Consider the following 19,375-nt stretch of genomic DNA (forward strand, 5'->3'; position numbering starts at 1 on the left):
AGGGGACAGCACTGCACCCTGGGGTACCCCACACTCAAGTGGGCGTCTCACAGACAGCTGTTCTCCTAGCACCACCCTTTGTCCCCGACCCTGGAGAAAGGAGACAAGGCACTGTAAGGTGAGTCCCTGTATTCCCACATTGGTGAGGCGGTGAGCGAGCAGCTGGTGGTCGACCATGTTGAACGCAGCGGATAGGTCTAGCAACACCAACTCTGCCAAACCACCCCGATCCAGGTGTGAACGCAGTGGACAGGTCTAGCAACAGCAACACTGCTGACCTGCCTCAATCCAGGTAATTATGGAGGTCGTCAGCAAGAGCGACCAGCGCTGTCTCCATCCCGTTACCTGGGCGAAAGCCGGATTGGAAGGAATCTAAAGTGGAAGCGTCATCCAGAAAACCCTGAAGCTGTACCGCCACTGCCCTCTCAATCGATTTGCCCAAATAGGGCAAATTGGAGACCGGCTGATAATTGGCCAATTTGGCCGGATTTAAAGATGTTTTTTTCAGGAGAGGACGAACCATCGCCTCTTTGACAGCTCCCAGGAACCGTCCCTCAGCAAGGGACTTGTTGATAATCTCCCTGAGAGTTCCTCACAACCCCTCATGGCCCGCTTTAATGAGCCAGGAAGGGCACGGATCAAGGACACATGTGGTTACGAGTAATCTGTCAACTTCCTCAAGGCTGAGCAGGTCGAAATAATCCAAAACTGACGCAAATGTGCAAGGGGGCTCTAGTTCACTCACTGTTTCAAGTGTGGCGGTCACGGCGAAGCGTCAAGACTTCATTTGCAAAATAGCTCGCAAAAGCCTCACAGCTGATCTCCAATTCCATTGCATTTGGGCTGTTATGGACCGAATTGTTCTAAATAATTGGGCTGGGCGTGAACTATTGGACGCAATCTCCTGTACAAAGAACACCCTCTTTGCAGCCTTGACTGCCATCTCATAGGATCTCATAAACGTCGCGAACACGTCGCCACTGTCTCTCTAGCCAACTTAACTCCCACTCAGCTCCTGGGTATACCATGGAGCAAGTTTGGAGCGGGAGCACAGAGGGCGCCGGGAAGCGATCTCGTCAATGGCCGTAGAGAGATATATAAGGGACCGCCTTTCCCCATATGTTCCCCCAAGGGCACTACGGTCGGGGTCCCTTCATCTTTTGGTTACCTCAGGGACGTCAAATTCACGGCAACCAGGGCCAGGGCCTTTTTGGTGGCAGCTCCTACCTGGTGGAATGATCTCCCGGAAGAGATCTGGGCCCTGCAGGACCTTGCGCAGTTCCGCAGGGCCTGCAAGACGGAGCTTTTCCACCAGGCCTTTGAGTAGGAGCCGCCGCTGCCACTATACCACCAGCGCACCGCCACCACAAAGGTGTGGATACCATCAGGGTGCTAGATGGCCCTGGGACGAAGACTGGATGGCAGCGTCACTTTGGAACTCACATCATTGTTCTGGGTCTACCTTGCCAGAACCCATCTTGGAATCTTGGAATCATGGAATTTGGAGCACCAGCACTTTACTGTATTATTGTATTGTTTTATCTTGTTTTAACTGTTTTAAGCATGGCCTTGAGCCCTAATTGTTAGCCGCCCTGAGCCCGAGGGGAGGGCGGGAAATAAATGGAATAATAAATAAAAAAATAAATACCTGACCCTTGGACTGACTCTTCACCACTCTCCTGATTACCTGGTCCCTTCTGCCTGGTTGTCCTGTGGAACTTCTGTCTGCTCCCAGACCAGACCCACCAGGGCCAGTACATTCCCACTCCTGATTCTCTCTGTGAGAAACTGGGGGTGGGGTGGGGAGGATAACTTGGACTGGGGAATTCGTGCCCCACAAGGTTCACCTGCCAACTCCATGGATACTGGTCCATGTCCACAGTACTGGTTGTTGTGGGGGAGGTGGGAGGTCTGACCCCTTAGAACTTATTGAGTTGTTGGGTTAGAGGACACAACCTTTTCCTTTCACCCCAAATTAATCCTACTGCCAGAATGCTTTAGGTTTCAAAGTGGTGAGACCCCAATAAACTCACAGCAGGCTGGACTGATGAAGGATTAGGGTTGAGAAATGCCTCTCTAGAACTGCTTGTCAGATAAAAATGTTTGTGAATTAAGGATGCCAGCTGGTCACACTATGGTTACACCAGTAGGAAAGAGGCTGTACGCATCCATTACCCTCTAAATTTGCGTACTGCTTCATACAATTTGGGAAAGGAATGGTCACCTCAAGCCTGGACTACTGTAATGGTCTCTACATGGGGCTGCCCTTGGCACAGATTCGGAAGCTGCAGCTAGTGCAAAATGCAGCAGCTTTTGATAGATGTCCCTATGCGGGAGCAAATCCAGCCTGTGCTAAAGTCATTACACTGGCTGCCGATAGCATTCCGAGTTCGCTTCAAGGTGCTGGTTCTTACCTTTAAAGCCCTATATGGTCAGGGGCCGACATACCTGAGGGACCGCCTTTCTCCATATGTACCCCAGCGAGCACTGCGTTCAGGGTCACTAAATCTGACCCTCCCAGGCCCTAAAGACGCTAGACTGGCAACAAACAGGGCCAGGGCATTCTCGGCGGTAGCTCCCTACTGGTGGAATGAGCTCCCAGAAGAGATCAGGGCCCTGCGGGACCTCTTACAGTTCCGAAGGGCCTGCAAGACAGAGCTCTTCCACCAGGCCTGCGACTAAGGAGCTGCCACCATGACCAGCACCACCATAATTATTAAAGAGGTGCCCAATTCCACCACTACAGTCTGTGCCAGTTGTATATATGAGATAAAGACTGATAACTGATGAAAAAAGTAACCGCTGCCTCCATCCCTGATGTACTAATTCAAACTAGCTAGCACCTTATGTTCTGAATTGTTTTTAGATGCTTTTATCTTTATTATAATTGTTTTTATGTATTGTGTAAGCCACCCTGAGCCTGCTGAGGCGGGGAGGGCGGTGTATAAATCAAATAAATAAAAAATACATTTCTGCCAGTTTTGAAGATCTCAAAGTTAAAATGGCAGATAACCTGAAGGAGGACGTTTCACAGAGGAGGGGGGAAAATGAAAAAAAGGCCTTTCTTTGTGTAACTACTTGCTCAGCCTTTACGAACTTCCAGGGCCAGCCATAGGAAAGTTTCACACTTGCATGCATCCTCTGAGAAACATGAAGATCGGACCTGTGCCTCAAGGTCTTGCCACACACTGAGCACTGAGAAGGTTCCTTCCCTGGGAAGAGTCCTCGATGCTAAAGGAGAGAGCAGCCGATTCTTCTTGCAGCAGAAGCCATTGGCCATCCTTGTTTTTTCCCCTCTGAGATATTTTTGAGGTTTTGAACACGGTGAAAGCTCTTTCCACAATGTATTTATAACATTTCTTCCCGGGTAGCATAAGGTTTCAGCATAGATTAAAGCTTCTTTCAGCATTTTAAAACTTTTCAATACTTTATATGATCTGCTGTTGTTTTTCAGGTGTGAAATAGGAGAAAAGCTATTTTCATGACTAAGCAGTTACATCGTTTCTCCTTGTGTGGGATCCTCAATGCAGTAGAAAAGTGTCAAATTGAGTGAATCTCTTTCCATGCTTTGAGCATTCAAAAGGGTTCTCCTCCGTGTGGCTTCTTCAACACAGTTGAAGATGGCCACTGGTACTGAATTTCTATTCACACTCTGAGCTGTCAAAAGGTTTCTCCGCTGTGTGGGTTCTTCGATGCCGTTGAAGATGGCCACTGTGACTGAATCTCTTTCTGCATTCTGAGCATTCAAAAGGCTTCTCCCCTGTGTGGGTTTTTTGATGCTGCTGAAGATTGCCACTCTCACTGAATCTCTTTCCGCACTCTGAGCATGCAAAAGGCTTCTCCCCTGTGTGGGTTCTTTGATGCCGCTGAAGACTGCCACTCCGACTGAATGTCTTTCCGCACTCTGAGCATTCAAAAGGCTTCTCCCCTGTGTGGGTTCTTTGGTGCTTCCGAAGACTACTACTCTCACTGAATCTCTTTCCACACTCTGAACATTCAAAAGGTTTCTCCCCTGTGTGGGTTCTCTGATGCCGTTGAAGATGGCCACTCTGACTGAATCTCTTTCTGCATGCTGAGCATTCAAAAGGTTTGTCTCCTGTGTGGGTTCTCTGATGCTGCTGAAGTTGGCCACTCCAACTGAATCTCTTTTTGCACACTGAGCACTCAAAAGGTTTCTCCCCTGTGTGGGTTCTCTGATGCAACTGAAGTTGGCATCTCTGACTGAATCTCTTTCCACATGCTGAGCATTCAAAAGGTTTCTCCCCTGTATGGGTTCTCTGATGCTGTAGAAAACTGGTACTCCAACTGAATCTCTTCCCACACTCTGAGCACTCAAAAGGTTTCTCCCCTGTGTGGGTTCTCTGATGCACTTGAAGAAGGCCTTTGTGACTGAATCTCTTTCCACAGTCTGAGCATTCGAAAGGTTTCTCCCCTGTCTGGGTTCTCTGATGCAGTTGAATATGGCCTTTGTGATTGAATCTCTTTCTGCACTCTGAGCATTCAGAAGGTTTCTCCCCTGTCTGGGTTCTCTGATGCTCTTGAAGATTGCCACTCTGACTGAATCTCTTTCCGCACTCTGAGCATTCAAAAGGTTTCTCGCCTCTGTGGGTTTTCTGATGCAGTTGAAGACTGCCACTCTCACTAAATCTCTTTCCACATTCTGAGCATTCAAAAGGTTTCTCGACTCTGTGTATTCTTTGGTGTATGAAGAGCTGTGACCTATTTCTAAAGTACTTTTCAGACCAAATAGATTTACTTGCCTTCATTATCCTGTGCTTTGGAATATGTACATTACACTGACCTCCATCTGTCTTATCAACCACATGACCAACTTTCGTTCTCATCGGTCCACCTCGATTCCTCATGTTTTCTTTCAAGTCTTCATTTTTAACTTTATCTGGCATTTGCTGATGAAGTTCCTCACCCACTTCATGCCTCTGATCATCCTCTGCTGGAGTAAAGACAGAGATCCTGTTAGCACCTGGGAGGGTGGTAAGCCCCAAAGGCAACTATGTGACTACACTAGAAAAGAATTGACGATGGCCCTTTGGCCTTGGCCACCTTGGCTAATCTTAACCACCCCTCTACCTTTCCCCACAATATCTAGTATTTAAGGATACCTCACCCCATCAAGTGCCACAACTGAGCTCTTGCCCACAAGGACCTTCTGAGTCTCCAGATTTTCAGGGCCACCCTTCCCGGATGCTGCGTGATTGTATGAAACGTCGCTCTGAAGTGAATCAGAAATCCCCCATGGCACTTCCTTGCCTTTTTCCTTGACATAGCCCTGAAGGATACTCACTCTCAGCCTGCTCATTTGGGAAGGAAATATGTTCTTGGGATCCTCTCGAGGAAATCTTCAGCCTTTCTTCAGATGCCAGGCCGTTGTCTATCTCCACCGTCATCTCTCTTATACTCCTGCCTTCATTCACAGAGAGACAGAGAGAAAAAGTGATAATTCTTAAATGGGGAAGGAAAGAAATAAAAGAGTAAAAACTCTTCTGGAAGGATGAAACAATGGTCAAGATCAAAGCCCACAATCCCAACCAGTATAAGGTGAACAGATCTGTGAGTCAAAGCACCCTACTTCCCCCAAGGGCTTGCGTGACTATTAAGTGTCCTGGTCTGACTTTCAGGCATTCGTGACTCGAGTCTCCCTGCAGCTATCGTTCTTATATTTTTCAAGGCCACTGGTTAATCGTGAGAAACTGTATCCAGTTGTGTAGCCAGGACGGAGGGGGGATTAGGAGGGTGCTGACAGCCTCTGGAAAATTCCATCAAGGAGGACCCTTGATTGGGTCGTTAGGACAACGTGACCCTAGGTGGTAGGAAGTATAATACACGTATAGACAAGAGGGAAGCCAGGCTAACTTTATGCTCGTGCCATGCTAGTAAGTCTTGATATTTTCTTGCTGCATCATGATGAATAGTTTTCTCTAAAGTAATTTAGGCTACAGCTGGAATACTGATGCTGTAAAAAAGGTGCCACCCAATACCACATATTTCATCAATGGGATAGAACAGTTACCTTTCCATGTTTTTCTGTTCCTGAGCTTCAGAAAGTTTGCTGTTTAATGAAGTTTTATTTTTAAATCCACAACAAACCTTTCTATATTTAAAAAGGGTCTGCTTGCCAAAACGGTCATTGCCTCGCTCTGGAAAACGACGATGGCACCCACACTTTCACAATGGCATAATAAGTTGTGGGATTTGTATATCGTGGCTAAACTCTCAGACAATCTTACACGATTTGATAAATCAGTGTCGCCCACCCCGTTTGTACCAACTTGGTTTCCTATCATCAGGGGTCTTGTTGTAGAACAAGAGCTGCCGGAGCTCATTAGCATAACTCATTAGCATAACTTATTTGCATATGGCACGCCCCCTGACATCACCGGAAGTGACAGAAGGCCACACCCCCTGACATCACCGGAAGTGTGTCAGAAGGCCCGGCTACTTACCCTCCTGCTTCGTCCTCATTCCCGAACGGAATGAGGATCGAAGCAGAGGGTGGGGTGAAGAAGGGGGCGGGGCTTCACCACGTGACCGCCCCGCCCCCTAGAGGTTCTCTTCCGGAGCTCCATACCTGAGAGCTCCCCCCCGACTAGAGCCCTGCCTATCATAGAGTACCTCTCTAAGCAAGACAACATTCCTAAAGTAATGGATCTATTTTGTTTGTGGTAAAGTGAATTAGCAAGTATTGAATAATCTACACGTGTGTATACACTGTCTAGTAACTTGAAGTAATATTCTCCTGGGATGATGTTGCAACTATCAGGTGAAATCTAAGTATTGTTGATGTATATTGTTAAAGTGCAAAGAATGATGTAGTAGTTAATCTTCTGATGTTAATATTATATGTAATATGCTTTATCTTCAAGACATTCAAGTTAATGTTATTATGGAAAATAAATAAAAACTATTGTTAAAAAAAAGGGTCTGCTTTACTTGCGTGCTCTCAGGTACAAAGAGACTAGCGATGGAAAGCTAGTTACAGTGAGGTTGATAAAAGGGAACACAGGCTGTGGCAAATGAAATGCAAGTCTGTGATCAGGTGGGCTAAAAGAGAATATAAGGAGCACATTGCAAAACGCATTGCAAAAACTTTCTTCAAATACATTAGAAGCAGGAAACCAGCCAGAGAGGCAATGGGGCCCTTGGATGACCAAGGGGTAAAAGGATTGCTGAAGGACGATAGGGAAATAGCTGAGAAGCTGAAGGCATTTTTTGCCTTTGTCTTCACTGTGGAAGATGAGAACTGCTTGCCCACTCCAGAACAGCTGATTTCGGGAGGGGTGTTGAAAGACTGGAGTCGGATTGAGGTGACGAGAGAGGAGGTCCTACGACTGATAGACTACTTAAAAACTGATAAATCACCAGGCCCGGATGGCATACATCCAACAGTTCTGAAAGAACTCCAATGTGAATTTCTGGTACTCCTGTCAAAAATATATAATCTTTCTGTAAAATCTGCCTTCATTCCTGAGGACTGGAAGGTAGCTAATGTCACTTCCATCTTTAAAAAGGGTTCCAGAGGAGATCCGGGAAATTATAGGCCAGTCAGTCTGAGGTCAATACCGGGTAAATTGGTGGAAACCATTATTAAGGAAAGAATTAGTAGGCACATAGATGAACAAAACCTATTGAGGCAGACTCAGCATGTAAGCTCCACAGTCATGAGATAAAAGGACAAATCCTCTTGTAGATAAAAAACTGGCTTATTAAAAGGAAACAGAGAGTGTGTATAAATGGGCAATTTTCACAGCAGAGGCTGGTAAGCAGTGGGGTACCGCAGGGATCAGTACTTGGTCCACTGCTTTTTAACTTGTTCATTAATGATTTGGAGTTGGGAGCAAGCAGTGAAGTGGTTAAATTTGTGGATGACAAATATCCTAACTATAAGTACAAGTTGATGGGGTCCAAACTGGCAGAGACTGACCAAGAGAGATATCTTGGAGCAGATAACTCACTGAAAATGTTGAGACTGTGTGCGACTGCAATAAAAAAGGCCAATGCTATGTTAGGGATTTTTAGGAAGGTAATTGAGAACAAATCAGCCATTATCAAAGTGCCCCTGTATAAATTGTTGGTGCAACCTCATTTGGAATACTGTGTGCAATTCTGGTCACCACACCTCAAAAAGGATATTATAGCATTGGGAAAAGTGCAGGAAAGGACAACTAGAATGATAAAAGGGAACACTTCCCCTATGAAGAAAGGTTAAGGCACTTTCTCACAATACAAGAACTCATGGGCACTCAATTAAATTGCTGTGCAGTTTGGTTAGAATGGATAATAGGAAGGCCTTCACCCAAAGAGTGATTAGCCCATGGAATTCACTGCCACAGGAGGTGGCAGGGGCTACAAGCATGGATGGCTTCAAGAGGGTATTAGATAAACATATGGAGCAGAGATCCATCAGTGGCTATTAGCCACATCATATAGATAGGAATTCTGGGTCTGGGGCAAGAGATGCTCTGTCTTCTTGGTGCTGGGGGGGGGGGAGCAACAGTGAGAGGGCAACTAGTGTCCTGGCCCCACTGGTGGACCTCCTGATGGCACCTGGTATTTCTGGCCACTGTTTGACAGACTGTTGGACCGGATGTGCCATTGGCCTGATCCAACATTGGCTTCTCTTATATTCTTATTGACCCAGGGGGACCCAGGCTTCGGTTCTTCACAGGATCGTTTCCAGATCACAGTAAGAGCGGATGTCTGGAATCCCATTCGGGGGAAGGGTGTCTTGAAAAGGCTGGCAACAGAGAAATGAGGATCCGGCCCCTTCCAGAGTCTTTCTGAGGGCCTCTCATCTCGACATTTGCCTCAAGCCAGGAAACCTTTTCTGGCTTGGGTGATGGCCACAACACTGGCCTCTATTGTCCCTGGGCAAGAACACACACAGGAACACATGAACCTGCCTCATACTGGATCCGACCCTTCAGCCACTGAAGTCAGTGTTGCCTACTCAGTCTGGCAGGGGCTCTCCAGGGTCTCAGGCAGAAGTCTTTCACATCACCGCCTACCTGATCCTTTTTACTGGAAATGCTGGGGATTGAACCTGGGACCTTCTACATGCCAAGCAGATGCTCTGCCAGGGAGCCACAGCCCCCCCCCCCCAAGCAGTGGGACAGGCCTCAAAACTGTGAATAGCTGTTCAATATTTTGATTCATGCCTCCTCACAATGGAAGTTAATTTGCACCTTTGGCACCAAGGAAAGATCCTTACCCAGAAAGGCCACATTCTCGTAGTTCTCCAGCATGACTTCCCTGTACAGAGCTCTTTGTCCCGGATCAAGCAGGGCCCATTCTGCCTCAGTGAAATCGATGGACACCTCCTCAAAGGAAAAGGGACCCTGAAGGAAAAAGCAGATTCCCTCCTCAGAGATCACACCAGGCAAAGATGGCACCCTGGAAGGGAGTAGTCTGGGAAGGTACAGGATGTCATGCCTGGGATGGGCAAAGGGAATGGCGTTCAGAGGATCTCTCGCCCGGACACCTCGTAGAAACTGCAGGAGCATCTGCTTCCCTGAGAAAGGAAGAGGGACCCGGGCTGTCCCCCCTGCTCATCTCATTGTGGCAGAAAAAATCAGTGAGCCTGGGGCATTTCTGTATAACAGCCTGGGTTAGCTGAGGCCTCTCTGTTTGGTTCCCCCTCTCCCATAAGGCTTTGCAGGCTTAGCTACTGTCATCTCTCAAGCCTCTCTCTAGCCTGGCCAGGCACCCTGCTCCAAAAAGAATAGTTTTCATTTCTCTAGGTCTACCATGTCACCCTCACACTCTCTCAAAGACTCCTCGTGAGAAGGTTTGTAGCTTCTGACCTGCAACATACTTGCTGAAGCAGGGGTCTGTGTGCTTCCAATAAGGTCACAATACAGTCTACACATAACAGTCTTGACTGTCTAACTAGGGTATGAGTTCAAGGTGAAAATTGTTCTTTTCATTTTGATATTCTTCTGCTAAAGGTGTGTTACTCTATGTGGGCTGAACCTTTGGGTACTGAGGGTCTAAATTGGTGAAGACTTCTTTGCTCTGGGCTGGTCTTCAATCAGCTCTCTGAGAGCTCTTGTTGACTAGACCAGAACACTCTCTATTCCACACTAGTGCACTAGGTTTGTATTGAAGTATTCTGTGCTGAACATGGAAATGTTATGTTTTTATGCCAAAAGATTTGTAAGTGCCAAAGTGCTTTCTGTCCTTAGGAAGCTTAAATTGTAAATAACCCGGTTTTGTTTGAGAACCAATAAAGGAACTAAAGGGGAACAGGAGGGTCCCAGGGAAACAGTCCGGGGGTCCCAGAATCCCACAACGCTCATCTCTCCTACCTGGACTGGAGGTGCGGCAGCCGTTTCCACACCTCTGAAAAGATGATGGCTCAACAGCATCTCTTCACTGCCTGTTCCTGAGACAAAGGAGGAAGGGAGGGCGTTGGCTCGCTTGCTTGGTCCCTGCTTCACACAACCCCTTCCCCGGGCTGTGAAACCTCGACCTGTGTACACACAACACATCTTTAAACACTTTTTACTGAATTCTGGGAGAAGCGGAAGAGAAGCACACGGTACCCTTGAGCCTCAGGGATTATAAAAGTGGCCAACACATTTCAGACTTCTACAATACTTCTCTTTGAACGGTGGGGAGGGAAAGACGTTGCAGGAGACGTCACCGTCCCATTCAGACCAGACGTGACTTGAGCGCATCTGGAGACTCGAGGGGAATAGGAGTGAGTTTTCAGAGTGTATCTTGGCAGGCTCACTTCCCAAGCAGGATTTCAGCCAGACGCAACATCAACATGACATCACATCTCTCCCAAGCCCCTCCCCAAAGCTCCTGGGGGTGCTGGGCCACCGCCTGCCACCCGTCCCCCCAGCACCCTGTTTCCCACGGCAGCCTGCCAGAGGCCCCTTGAAGCACAGGCACAGAAGCCAAATTTCCCCAATATGCTTGGCCCCGAGGAACTGGTTTTCAGCACTCCGCTGCCCCAGAAGGCGGAGGCTCCCCTTATCCATCAGTCTGAATAGTTCTCCTGAGCTCTGTCTACCTCCTGCCTTCCCAGCAACTTGATTTCTTTTGATGGAAGGAAGGTGCGATATGAACTTTTAAATTAATGGGAGAAATTGCCCTCCAGGAATTTGTCTCATTTCCTTTTGGAGGCATCAGAGTGAGTGGGCATTGGGTGCTGCAAAGTCAACTGCATCCAGGAACAGTGGGTCCTCCTTACCAAAGGAGAGGGGGTCTTCGGCACGCTCCACGGCCTGCGCCCTCTGCCCTTGCTCCAAGGAAGCTCCTTCCACCTCAGGGATTGTAGCTTCCATCTTCAGGGATGGTCCCCACATCTGAGAAAAGCAGTGAGGGAGAGGGGTAAGAGATGGAATGGAAAAGACGCTAAGGAACGGATCCTGCCCCACCCCCAGACTCTGCACCCCCTTCCATCAGCAGACATGGTGAGTTATCTGGAGGAATCAGAAATTCTCTCGTAGAAGAGGCTGCTGAAGGAGGCCATGAAATCTCCCACTTGGATGACTAAATGTTTTGCAATTATCTGGCAGGGAACCTTTAGGATAAGGCCTGATGTCGTTGCTTGAATTGGACACATCTGGAGGAAACCCCCCTCACCTGTCCTGCCTGCCTCTTCTCCTCTGCCTGACTCAGGAGGAAACCCTCAGCCGGGGCCACCGCCTGGGAACTGGTCTCCGGCCCGCATCCTCTGACGCAGCCCTGGGTCAGGCCAGAAGCCCCTGTGCTCCCACCACCATAGGAGGGAGGGGGTCACGTGGAGGTCTTTATACCCCACTTTTCTCTGGCTTAAGGTGTCTCAAAGCGGCTTACAATCCCCTTCCTTTACCCTCCACAAAACAGGCACCTTATCAGGTAGGTGGGGCTGAGAGAGTTCTGGGAGAACCGGGGCTGGAACAAGGTCATCCGACAGCTTCACGTGGAGGAGGAGGAGGAGGAGGAGGAGTGGGGAATCCAGCCCGGCTCTCCAGATTAGCGTCCGTCAATCTTGACCAGGACACCATGCAGAGTTAAGCAGGTGCTCATCTCCCGCCACGGAGCATTTCTCCCCTCCTCTGATCAAGCGGATCCCACTTGGCCTTGTACCTCTCCCCCCTCCTACCTTCTGGCCGGGAGAGATCAGGGCCCTGGGATCTGGGATCTCAGAAACCGACACACCCAGAACTGGCCAGTCCCTTCAGCAAATAACAAATGGACAGCAATCTTGGCATCGGAAACCACAACAGGCAAACTGCAGTGGGAGAACATTTTCACCTTCCAGGTCATTCAGTCGCTGCTGACTTAGGAGTAGCCAGTCATCTTATAAGTTGAATTAAACAAACAAACAAACAAAGGAATTCCAAAGGGAGATCAGAAAGAGAGGCGGCTGGATTGTAGCTGACAATGAAGCTCAAAAGGTTCTGAAGCCGCCACTGCCTGCTCCGCGCTCACCGCCGAGGAGCAGGAGGCTGGTCCCGCCGCTGCCATGGCACCCAGGAGAGCGCTGTCCCCCCCCGCAGCCCAGCTGGTTGCACCACCTTCCCCCTCCCCCGGCCACTCCAGCCAGGCTGCCCCCCCCCCGGCGCTTCAGAGCCTTGCGCTGAGTGCACTAATGCCCCTGTGACGACACTGGGGGGGGGGAGGTCACACGGTCATTTTGATCAGGTCTCACCCCTGTTCACTATCGCATTGGTCCTTCCCTTCCTCTTAGGGGGACAATGGGGAAGTGGGACCACGTGGGCTTCCTGGAGAACCGGTAGGTGCCACCCTCCGGGCGGGCAGGCAAGAAGCGGGCTGCCTGCAGGGAGGCGGGTGCTGGACCGGTGCACAGAGAGTGCGTGCACAGTCTGGCCATGGCGCGCAGGGCAGCAGCGGCTCTTTAGCATGTGGGGGCAGGGGGGGCAGTTTAGCGCCCCTGAAGGCTGGCGCTTTTGGTGGAGGCAGGGGGCTTTTGGCAGGGGTGAGGGCGGGAGTTTGCCGCCCCTACCCAGGGCCCGCTCTAGGCAAATTTGGCTCGGCGCCTGCTCTTTGCACAGGACGGGGTGGGGAGGGCGGGGCGCCCTCTCAGGAGATTGCCGGGGGGGAGGGGGTCTCTTTGGAGAGGGAGTGGGGGGGCGGAATTTTCTAGAGAAATGCCACCACCATTTGGCTTTTATTTATACGGGAGATGGGCATCATCACCTTTCCCTGGTGGCTTCTCTCTTTCGGGGGCCCTGGCAGAATTACCTGGTTGACGGCATGACTTCTGCAGCTGCTGGTGCAGCTCATGGACAGGGGGTAGTACCTGGAGGTCTCTTGGAATTACAACTGATCTCCAGCATTTGAAGTTGACCAACACTGCTCTCTGCTTGAGGACAGTTTGGCGCGCGCCGGAGCCAGGCCGCAGAGCCAACGAGCGAGGGCGAGGCGCGCTTGCTCTATTGCAGACAAAGGCAATAAAATAAACTCAGCCCAAATAAAATGCAGGGCACAGGAGAGACGTAGGAAGGGGCAGGGGTGTGGGGGGGGCACAGGGAGAGATCGGGAAAGCCCCCCTTCCGTTGGGACTGACTCCCAGCGGTGATCCTCCGTGTCGGGAAGGTGGGGGACTTGGTGGGGGAGGCAGAATGGGTGGGGGTGGCAGTGTTCCCTCTAAGCTGAGTTCGTGTGAGCTAGCTCACAGTGTTTTAAGCCTCCAGCTCACAGATTTTCATCTTAACGCAGGAAGGAGGGCTCCAGGGCAAACTAATCTCTGCAGCAGCCGAATCGCTCCCTCAGAAATTTAATGCCGGTAGCTCACAAAGTAGAATTTTTCCTCACAGGACTCCACAGCTCAGAGGGAGCACTGGGGGGAGGGGACTCCAGGCCCCCCAGCTTCCCCTCCTCCCCTCCCCTGCCAGACTCACCCGGGGGTCCTGCTGTGGGAGGGCCTGAGCTTGGGCTTCCTGGGCAGAGATCCCCGGCCCCTCGTCCTCTTCGCTGCTCTCAAAGCCAAACTGGGGAGAGAAGGAGGAAGCGTCATCAGGTCCCCTGGAGACAAACCCCTTTCGGGTCATGTCCCCCCACCCACCCCGTTCCCTGTGCGTGCAACCCCCCCCCGGGGGTCTTTGCAGTGAGGCCCACACAGGCAGAGGGGCTAAGGGTGCCAACCCCCAGGGGGCACCTGGAGATCTCCCTCCACTACAATCAACCTCCAGATGACCAGGATCCGTCCCCCTCGAGAAAATGGCGGCTCTGCAAGGTGGACTCCGGCCGGGAGACGTCCAGAGCCATGACGTGCCCCATGCTGAGTGAAACTCTTGGCGTTCAAGAGACACCCTCCGCAGCCGTCTTCTCCCCCCCCCAGTCAGGCCCTTCCTATAACTCACGAAGGTCCCCTCTGACTGGGGGGAGGCACCTCCAGGTACTTTTAACTGGAGCTGCTGTGTGGGGCTGAGCCCGGGATCTCCCGTGGGCAAAACTTCCTTGTGGAAGGGGGGGGCACTAAGTCTCTGAATCCCAGAGCCGGGAGGCAGCCTCAGGGGAAGGCCTTGGCCTCCGTGCCCCATTGCTGCCCCTCCAGAGGAACTGGTTGGCTGGACTCTTCTTCCCCACTCTCATGGCACTGGCTTACCTTCTCTGCCAGACCAGATCCTCGGTGCGGGGGCAGGGGGGCATTCCGACTGGAGCCTCTGACACCATCCGAGGGACGTCCATGGGGCTTCTCTCCTGCGTGGCTCTTCCGGTGCATGCGGAAGTCAATGAGACAAGGATACGTTCTCCCACACTGCGAGCACTTATATCTTCGCTCTCCTATATGAGTCCTCTCATGCACCATGAAGGCCGAAGTCCCTTGAAATGTTTGCCCGCAGTAAGAACAAATGTATGTTTTTCCCGCCATTTGCAGGTTCTCGACTTAAGTCAGTGCCCTGACGGGAGTTGTTTTCACATTCTGGGTCCTTTCACACCTCAAGAATCCCTCACCCGACTCTCAACTTCCAGCATTTGCCTCTTGAACCGAGGCTAGTTCAGGGTTTTCCCTGCACAAGATCATTCAAATGACTTCGTGTCCCCAGGTGAATTTCAGGGCTCCCAAAACTAATCCGTTAAGATCCTTCTAGCAGTTGATCACCAACGGCCACTCGCTCAGCTCCCTTCTGCAAACAATCCTCTCCTCGCATTCCAGCACTCCGATACTCAATCCTGGAACAAAATTAGGACATCATGAGCAAACACACCCCCCCACAGCAGTGATGACCCCTCATCTCTCCCCATTCATTACTGAGCCAGGGTGCGCTGCAGTGGCCGAGAGTGTCGGACCTTCACCAGGGAGGAGAGAGGCGCATCCCTGTGCAAAGATATTCCCCTCTTAAGCCCGGGGATTTCTATTTATGTAGACTGGAATATTGCTGCACAGGATGGCCCTGTGAGGTGGAATTCGGACATCACAATAAACCAGGACTTGTTTAAGCCACAGTTGGTGCGACACACTCCAGGTAGCCTCCCAGATGGAAGTAACGAGATCCCAATTTGCCCATAAAACCCGGGTTTGTCTGCTTCCTGCCCCTTCTCCCGTCTACCCCCAGGATGCCACCTCTATGGCCGGTGTGACTTGAAAAATGGGAACCTGAGAATTCAGACGTCACATCAGGCCACAGTTAGGAGAAGCCGCAACTAACAAACCAGCTACAAGCCTAGTTGGAAATCCTTTTTTGGCACATACCAACAAGCTGCCATTTGTTGGGTCGTCTGCACTCAGATGTTAGGGAAACGCCATGGCTCAGCCTTAAAGCACCTGCTTTGCGTGCAGACGGTCCCAAGTTCCATCCCAGGAATCTAGCAGGCGATGAGAAAGACCTCCATCCCAGACCCTGGAGAGCCACCCCCAGTCTGAGCAGACAGGACTGACCGTGAGAGGCCAACGGTTTGATCCAGGATACGGCCGTACAGGGAAGGCCTCTTTCACTGCTGAGAGACTACATTAGACCCAGGGTTCCCTGGAAACACCCCAGCAACTGGCTGCCACAGCTCAGGGATCCCCTGAAAACATCTAGACCGACCCGCTGAGAAAGTATGCTTCAAGCGCAGTACTAGACAACGAAGTAACTGGGAAGAAACATTGCAAAATGGAGGTCCCTTGTGATCCAGCTCACGGGTAAGAGATTTAGAGAAATATCCCAGAGAAGGAAAACGTGCTTAGCAAAGTCTTCAGAGAAAGTTTTATCATGAGAGAGAGAGAATATAGGAAAGGGGTGGTTGGATTCAAAATGTGTTGGAAAAGGGGCAAAACAAAATACAGGGAAGAGGCACACAACACCCAGCACAAAGATTTTGAAATCAAAAGGAATACAGTTGGGCTAACTGAGGTAAGTACATGTTACTAAAGGCAATGGAAAATCCCAAATGTCCAGGTATTGATGGTCAAAGGAATCTGATCTAAGCCTGCCCCCTCTCGAAGAGTGACAAGCTGATTTCTCCAGTCCCACTCAAAGACCCATCTCTGACATCAGAGGCTACCGTTACCAATCAGAAACATTCAAAATGACAGTCCCACCTCCTCAGGCATTTGCTAAAACACCAGGGGGGTCCAAGACCCCAGACGCTCTAGGTGGCACGCTTGACTGGCCCTTGGAAGGCTTTAGGGTTTCTGTCACAGGTTTTTAATGACAGCACTCAAACTTCTTGCAATAGCCAAGTATTGAAACACAGAAGTCCTGAGGGCCCTGGAGAGTCCGAGTAGGCCCTGATAGGCCCATCAATGGACTTCATGCATTCATCTTCAATGAAACCTCAGCTTATAAATAACGGTTTATCACAACGTCTGAATGCGGCCCCAGAATGCTGCTCAGCCATGAAACAAACTGGACAAGTTGGATCCCATCACGATCCTTCAGAACTCTTTCGACACCGGCCTGAGGGGCCTGGAGAATGAAGGCGGAGAAAAAGAAGGCGCTGGCTGTGTAAGAGCATAAGAGGAGCCATGTTGGATCAGGCCAGTGACCCATCGAATCCCACACTCTGTGGCACACAGTGGCCAAAACCCAGGTGATTTTTGTTCTCCCTGAACCTCCTTTCCAAAGCTGTGTAGTAGTTTTGGCATCCTGTGAGCTCAGGCCACCCTCAGGGGGGCCACACACGAGTGGACTCCGCTATGATGCTGGTGGGTAAACTGGAGACTTTCCCCAATAACTTCTGTTAATTATTATTAAGCACTACTTGCATATCGCAGTGGTTTGCATGTATCTTAAAACATTTCCAGGCTGCTTCTGCCCACCCACGATGCCCAAAGCAAATTTCTGTCAGGTAGGAAAGGCCCAGACATGGACAACCCGGGCTGGCCCCGTCTCATCCGATGTCGGAGGCGAAGCAGGGTCGGCCCCAGTTAGTATTCGGATGAGGAAATCCCGGGTCGTTATTATGCAAAGGCTGGGGGGGAGAAAGAGAGAGATGGAACTAAAAACAGCTCTATCAGCCGCTCTCGTATTCCGTCCCATTCAGCTCTACGATACCCCTTTTGGTGACAGGGCAGTTACAATTCTGGGAAAGTTCTGGTGCAGCAGAACAAAACGTGCTTGTTTTAAATGGTCAGTTTAACTGCTGAGGTCTTACCAACTGCCTTCAATCCAGTCTCAGCTATGCTTATCGCCAGTTACTGATCCATCTTGGCTCTAACCAGCCCTTCCTGGCAACTAAACCTCCCCCCCCCATATGTAATGACTGAGGAAGTTCTGTTTCACTGTACCTGATGAAGAGTGCACGCACACCAAAGCTTATACCCAGAACTAAACTTCGTTGGCCTTAAAGGTGTCACTGGACTCAATTTCCCCCCGTAAAAATTAGTGTTTGGCCACAATTGTCTGCTCTGATGAGTGTTTTCAGCAGTTCAGTATAGAAAATAAAAATGTAGACAAACACCACTTTTCGGGGTTCACCTGCGAAGACCACAATTTCGGGGGGGGGGCATGGGGCTAAACCTGGTCCAGGCCACTGTTCCCTCTAAGCTGAGTTAGTGTGAGCTAGCTCACAGTTTTTTAGCCTCTGGCTCACACCTTTTTGTCTTCGCTCAGGAAGGATGGCTCCAGAGCAAACTAATTTATGCAGTCGCCAAATTGCTCGCTCACAATTTTAATGCCAGTAGCTCACAAAGTAGAAGTTTTGCTCACAAGACTCCACAGCTTAGAGGGAACATTGGTCCAGGCCCCCATTTAGTAATCTATAGTAAATTGTTTAACTCTAAAATTATTTATATTTCCAAAGGCCATCAGCAATGAATCATGTGGTTTTATACCCCCTGCAGAGTGCAGGGAGTTGGACTAGATGACCTGCAAGGTCCCTTCCAATGCTAACATTCTATGATTCTATGTAATTTCCCCCTACACACACACACTCATAGTAGTGTGGTTCTCCGTCAAAGAAAGGAAAGAAGTCAGAAATCAATAAGTAGGTGTAACGAACTCCTGCAATGAGACAATCTGGTGAAATACTTCCAGTACTTCACCTTAACACATCTTCCATCCTTCTGTGTTATACCTCTGAGGATGCTGGTCACAGCTGCTGGCAAAACGCCACGTCCTTTGAATGAAGATTGATCAAAGGGTTGGAACAGTTTCCCTATGGAGAAAGGTTAAAGTGCTTGGGGCTCTTTAGCTTGGAGACACAATGGCTGAGGGGAGACATGATCGAGGTTTATAAGGTTATGCATGGGATAGAGCAGGTCGAAAAAGAAGTCCTTTTCTCCCTTTCTCACAATACAAGGACTGGTGGGCACTCCATGAAACTGCTGAGCAGTCGGGTTAGAACGGAGAAAAGGAAGTCCTTCTTCACCCAAAGAGTGACTAACACATGGAATTCACTGCCACAGGAGGTGACGGCGGCTACAAGCATGGACGGCTTCAAGAGGGAATTAAAAAAGCATATGGAGCAGAGGTCCATTGGTGGCTATTAGCCACAAGCAATGTTCCCTCTAAGCTGTGGAGTCTTGTGAGCAAAAATTCTACTTTGTGAGCTACTGGCATTAAAGTTGTGAGCGAACGATTTGGCTGCTGCATACATAGTCTGCTCTGGAGCCATCCTTTCTGAGCAAAGGCAAAAATGTGTGAGCTGGAGGCTAAAAAACTGTGAGCTAGCTCACACTAACTCAGCTTAGAGGGAACACTGGCCACAAGGTATAGATAGGGGCTCTGGGGCAAGTGATGCTCTGTCTTCTTGGTGCTTGGGGGGGGGGCAACAATGGGAGGGCTTCTAGCGTCCTGGCCCCACTGATGGCACTGGCATTTTTGACCACTGTGTGACAGAGTGTTGGACTAGATGGGCCATTGGCTTGATCCAACATTGGCTTCTCTTCTGTTCTTATTAGATAGGATCTCCCAGTCTGGGACAAGGGATGCTCTGTCTTCTTGGTGCTTGGGGGGGGGGGGAACAGGCGTGG

General features: G+C 50.0%; 1 protein-coding gene across 1 annotated transcript; it reads right to left on the minus strand.

Moving 5' to 3' along the window:
• Window positions 1–3,443: 3,443 nt before the first annotated feature.
• Window positions 3,444–14,785, minus strand: LOC107120202 (zinc finger protein 239-like). Its single transcript, XM_015422848.1, has 3 exons — window positions 14,582–14,785; window positions 13,875–13,964; window positions 3,444–4,445 (listed from the first exon to the last, which is right to left on the minus strand). The coding sequence occupies exons 1-3, from the start codon at window positions 14,783–14,785 to the stop codon at window positions 3,642–3,644; spliced, it is 1,098 nt and encodes a 365-aa protein (XP_015278334.1). The 3' UTR covers window positions 3,444–3,641.
• Between the last annotated feature and the right edge of the window lie 4,590 nt (window positions 14,786–19,375).

Source organism: Gekko japonicus, unplaced genomic scaffold (genome assembly GCF_001447785.1).
Source record: "Gekko japonicus isolate JY-2015 unplaced genomic scaffold, Gekko_japonicus_V1.1 scaffold5307, whole genome shotgun sequence".
NCBI classification, from domain to species: Eukaryota; Metazoa; Chordata; class Lepidosauria; order Squamata; family Gekkonidae; genus Gekko; species Gekko japonicus.

Coding starts and splice junctions, on each gene's coding strand:
- LOC107120202 (XM_015422848.1), bottom strand. CDS start 14,785: ATGGTGCATGAGAGGACTCATATAGGAGAGCGAAGATATAAGTGCTCG. Junction 13,965..14,581: donor GATCTGGTCTGGCAGAGAAG/GTAAGCCAGTGC, acceptor TTCTCTCCCCAG/TTTGGCTTTGAGAGCAGCGA. Junction 4,446..13,874: donor TCCCACAGCAGGACCCCCGG/GTGAGTCTGGCA, acceptor CAACTGCATCAG/AGAACCCAGACAGGGGAGAA.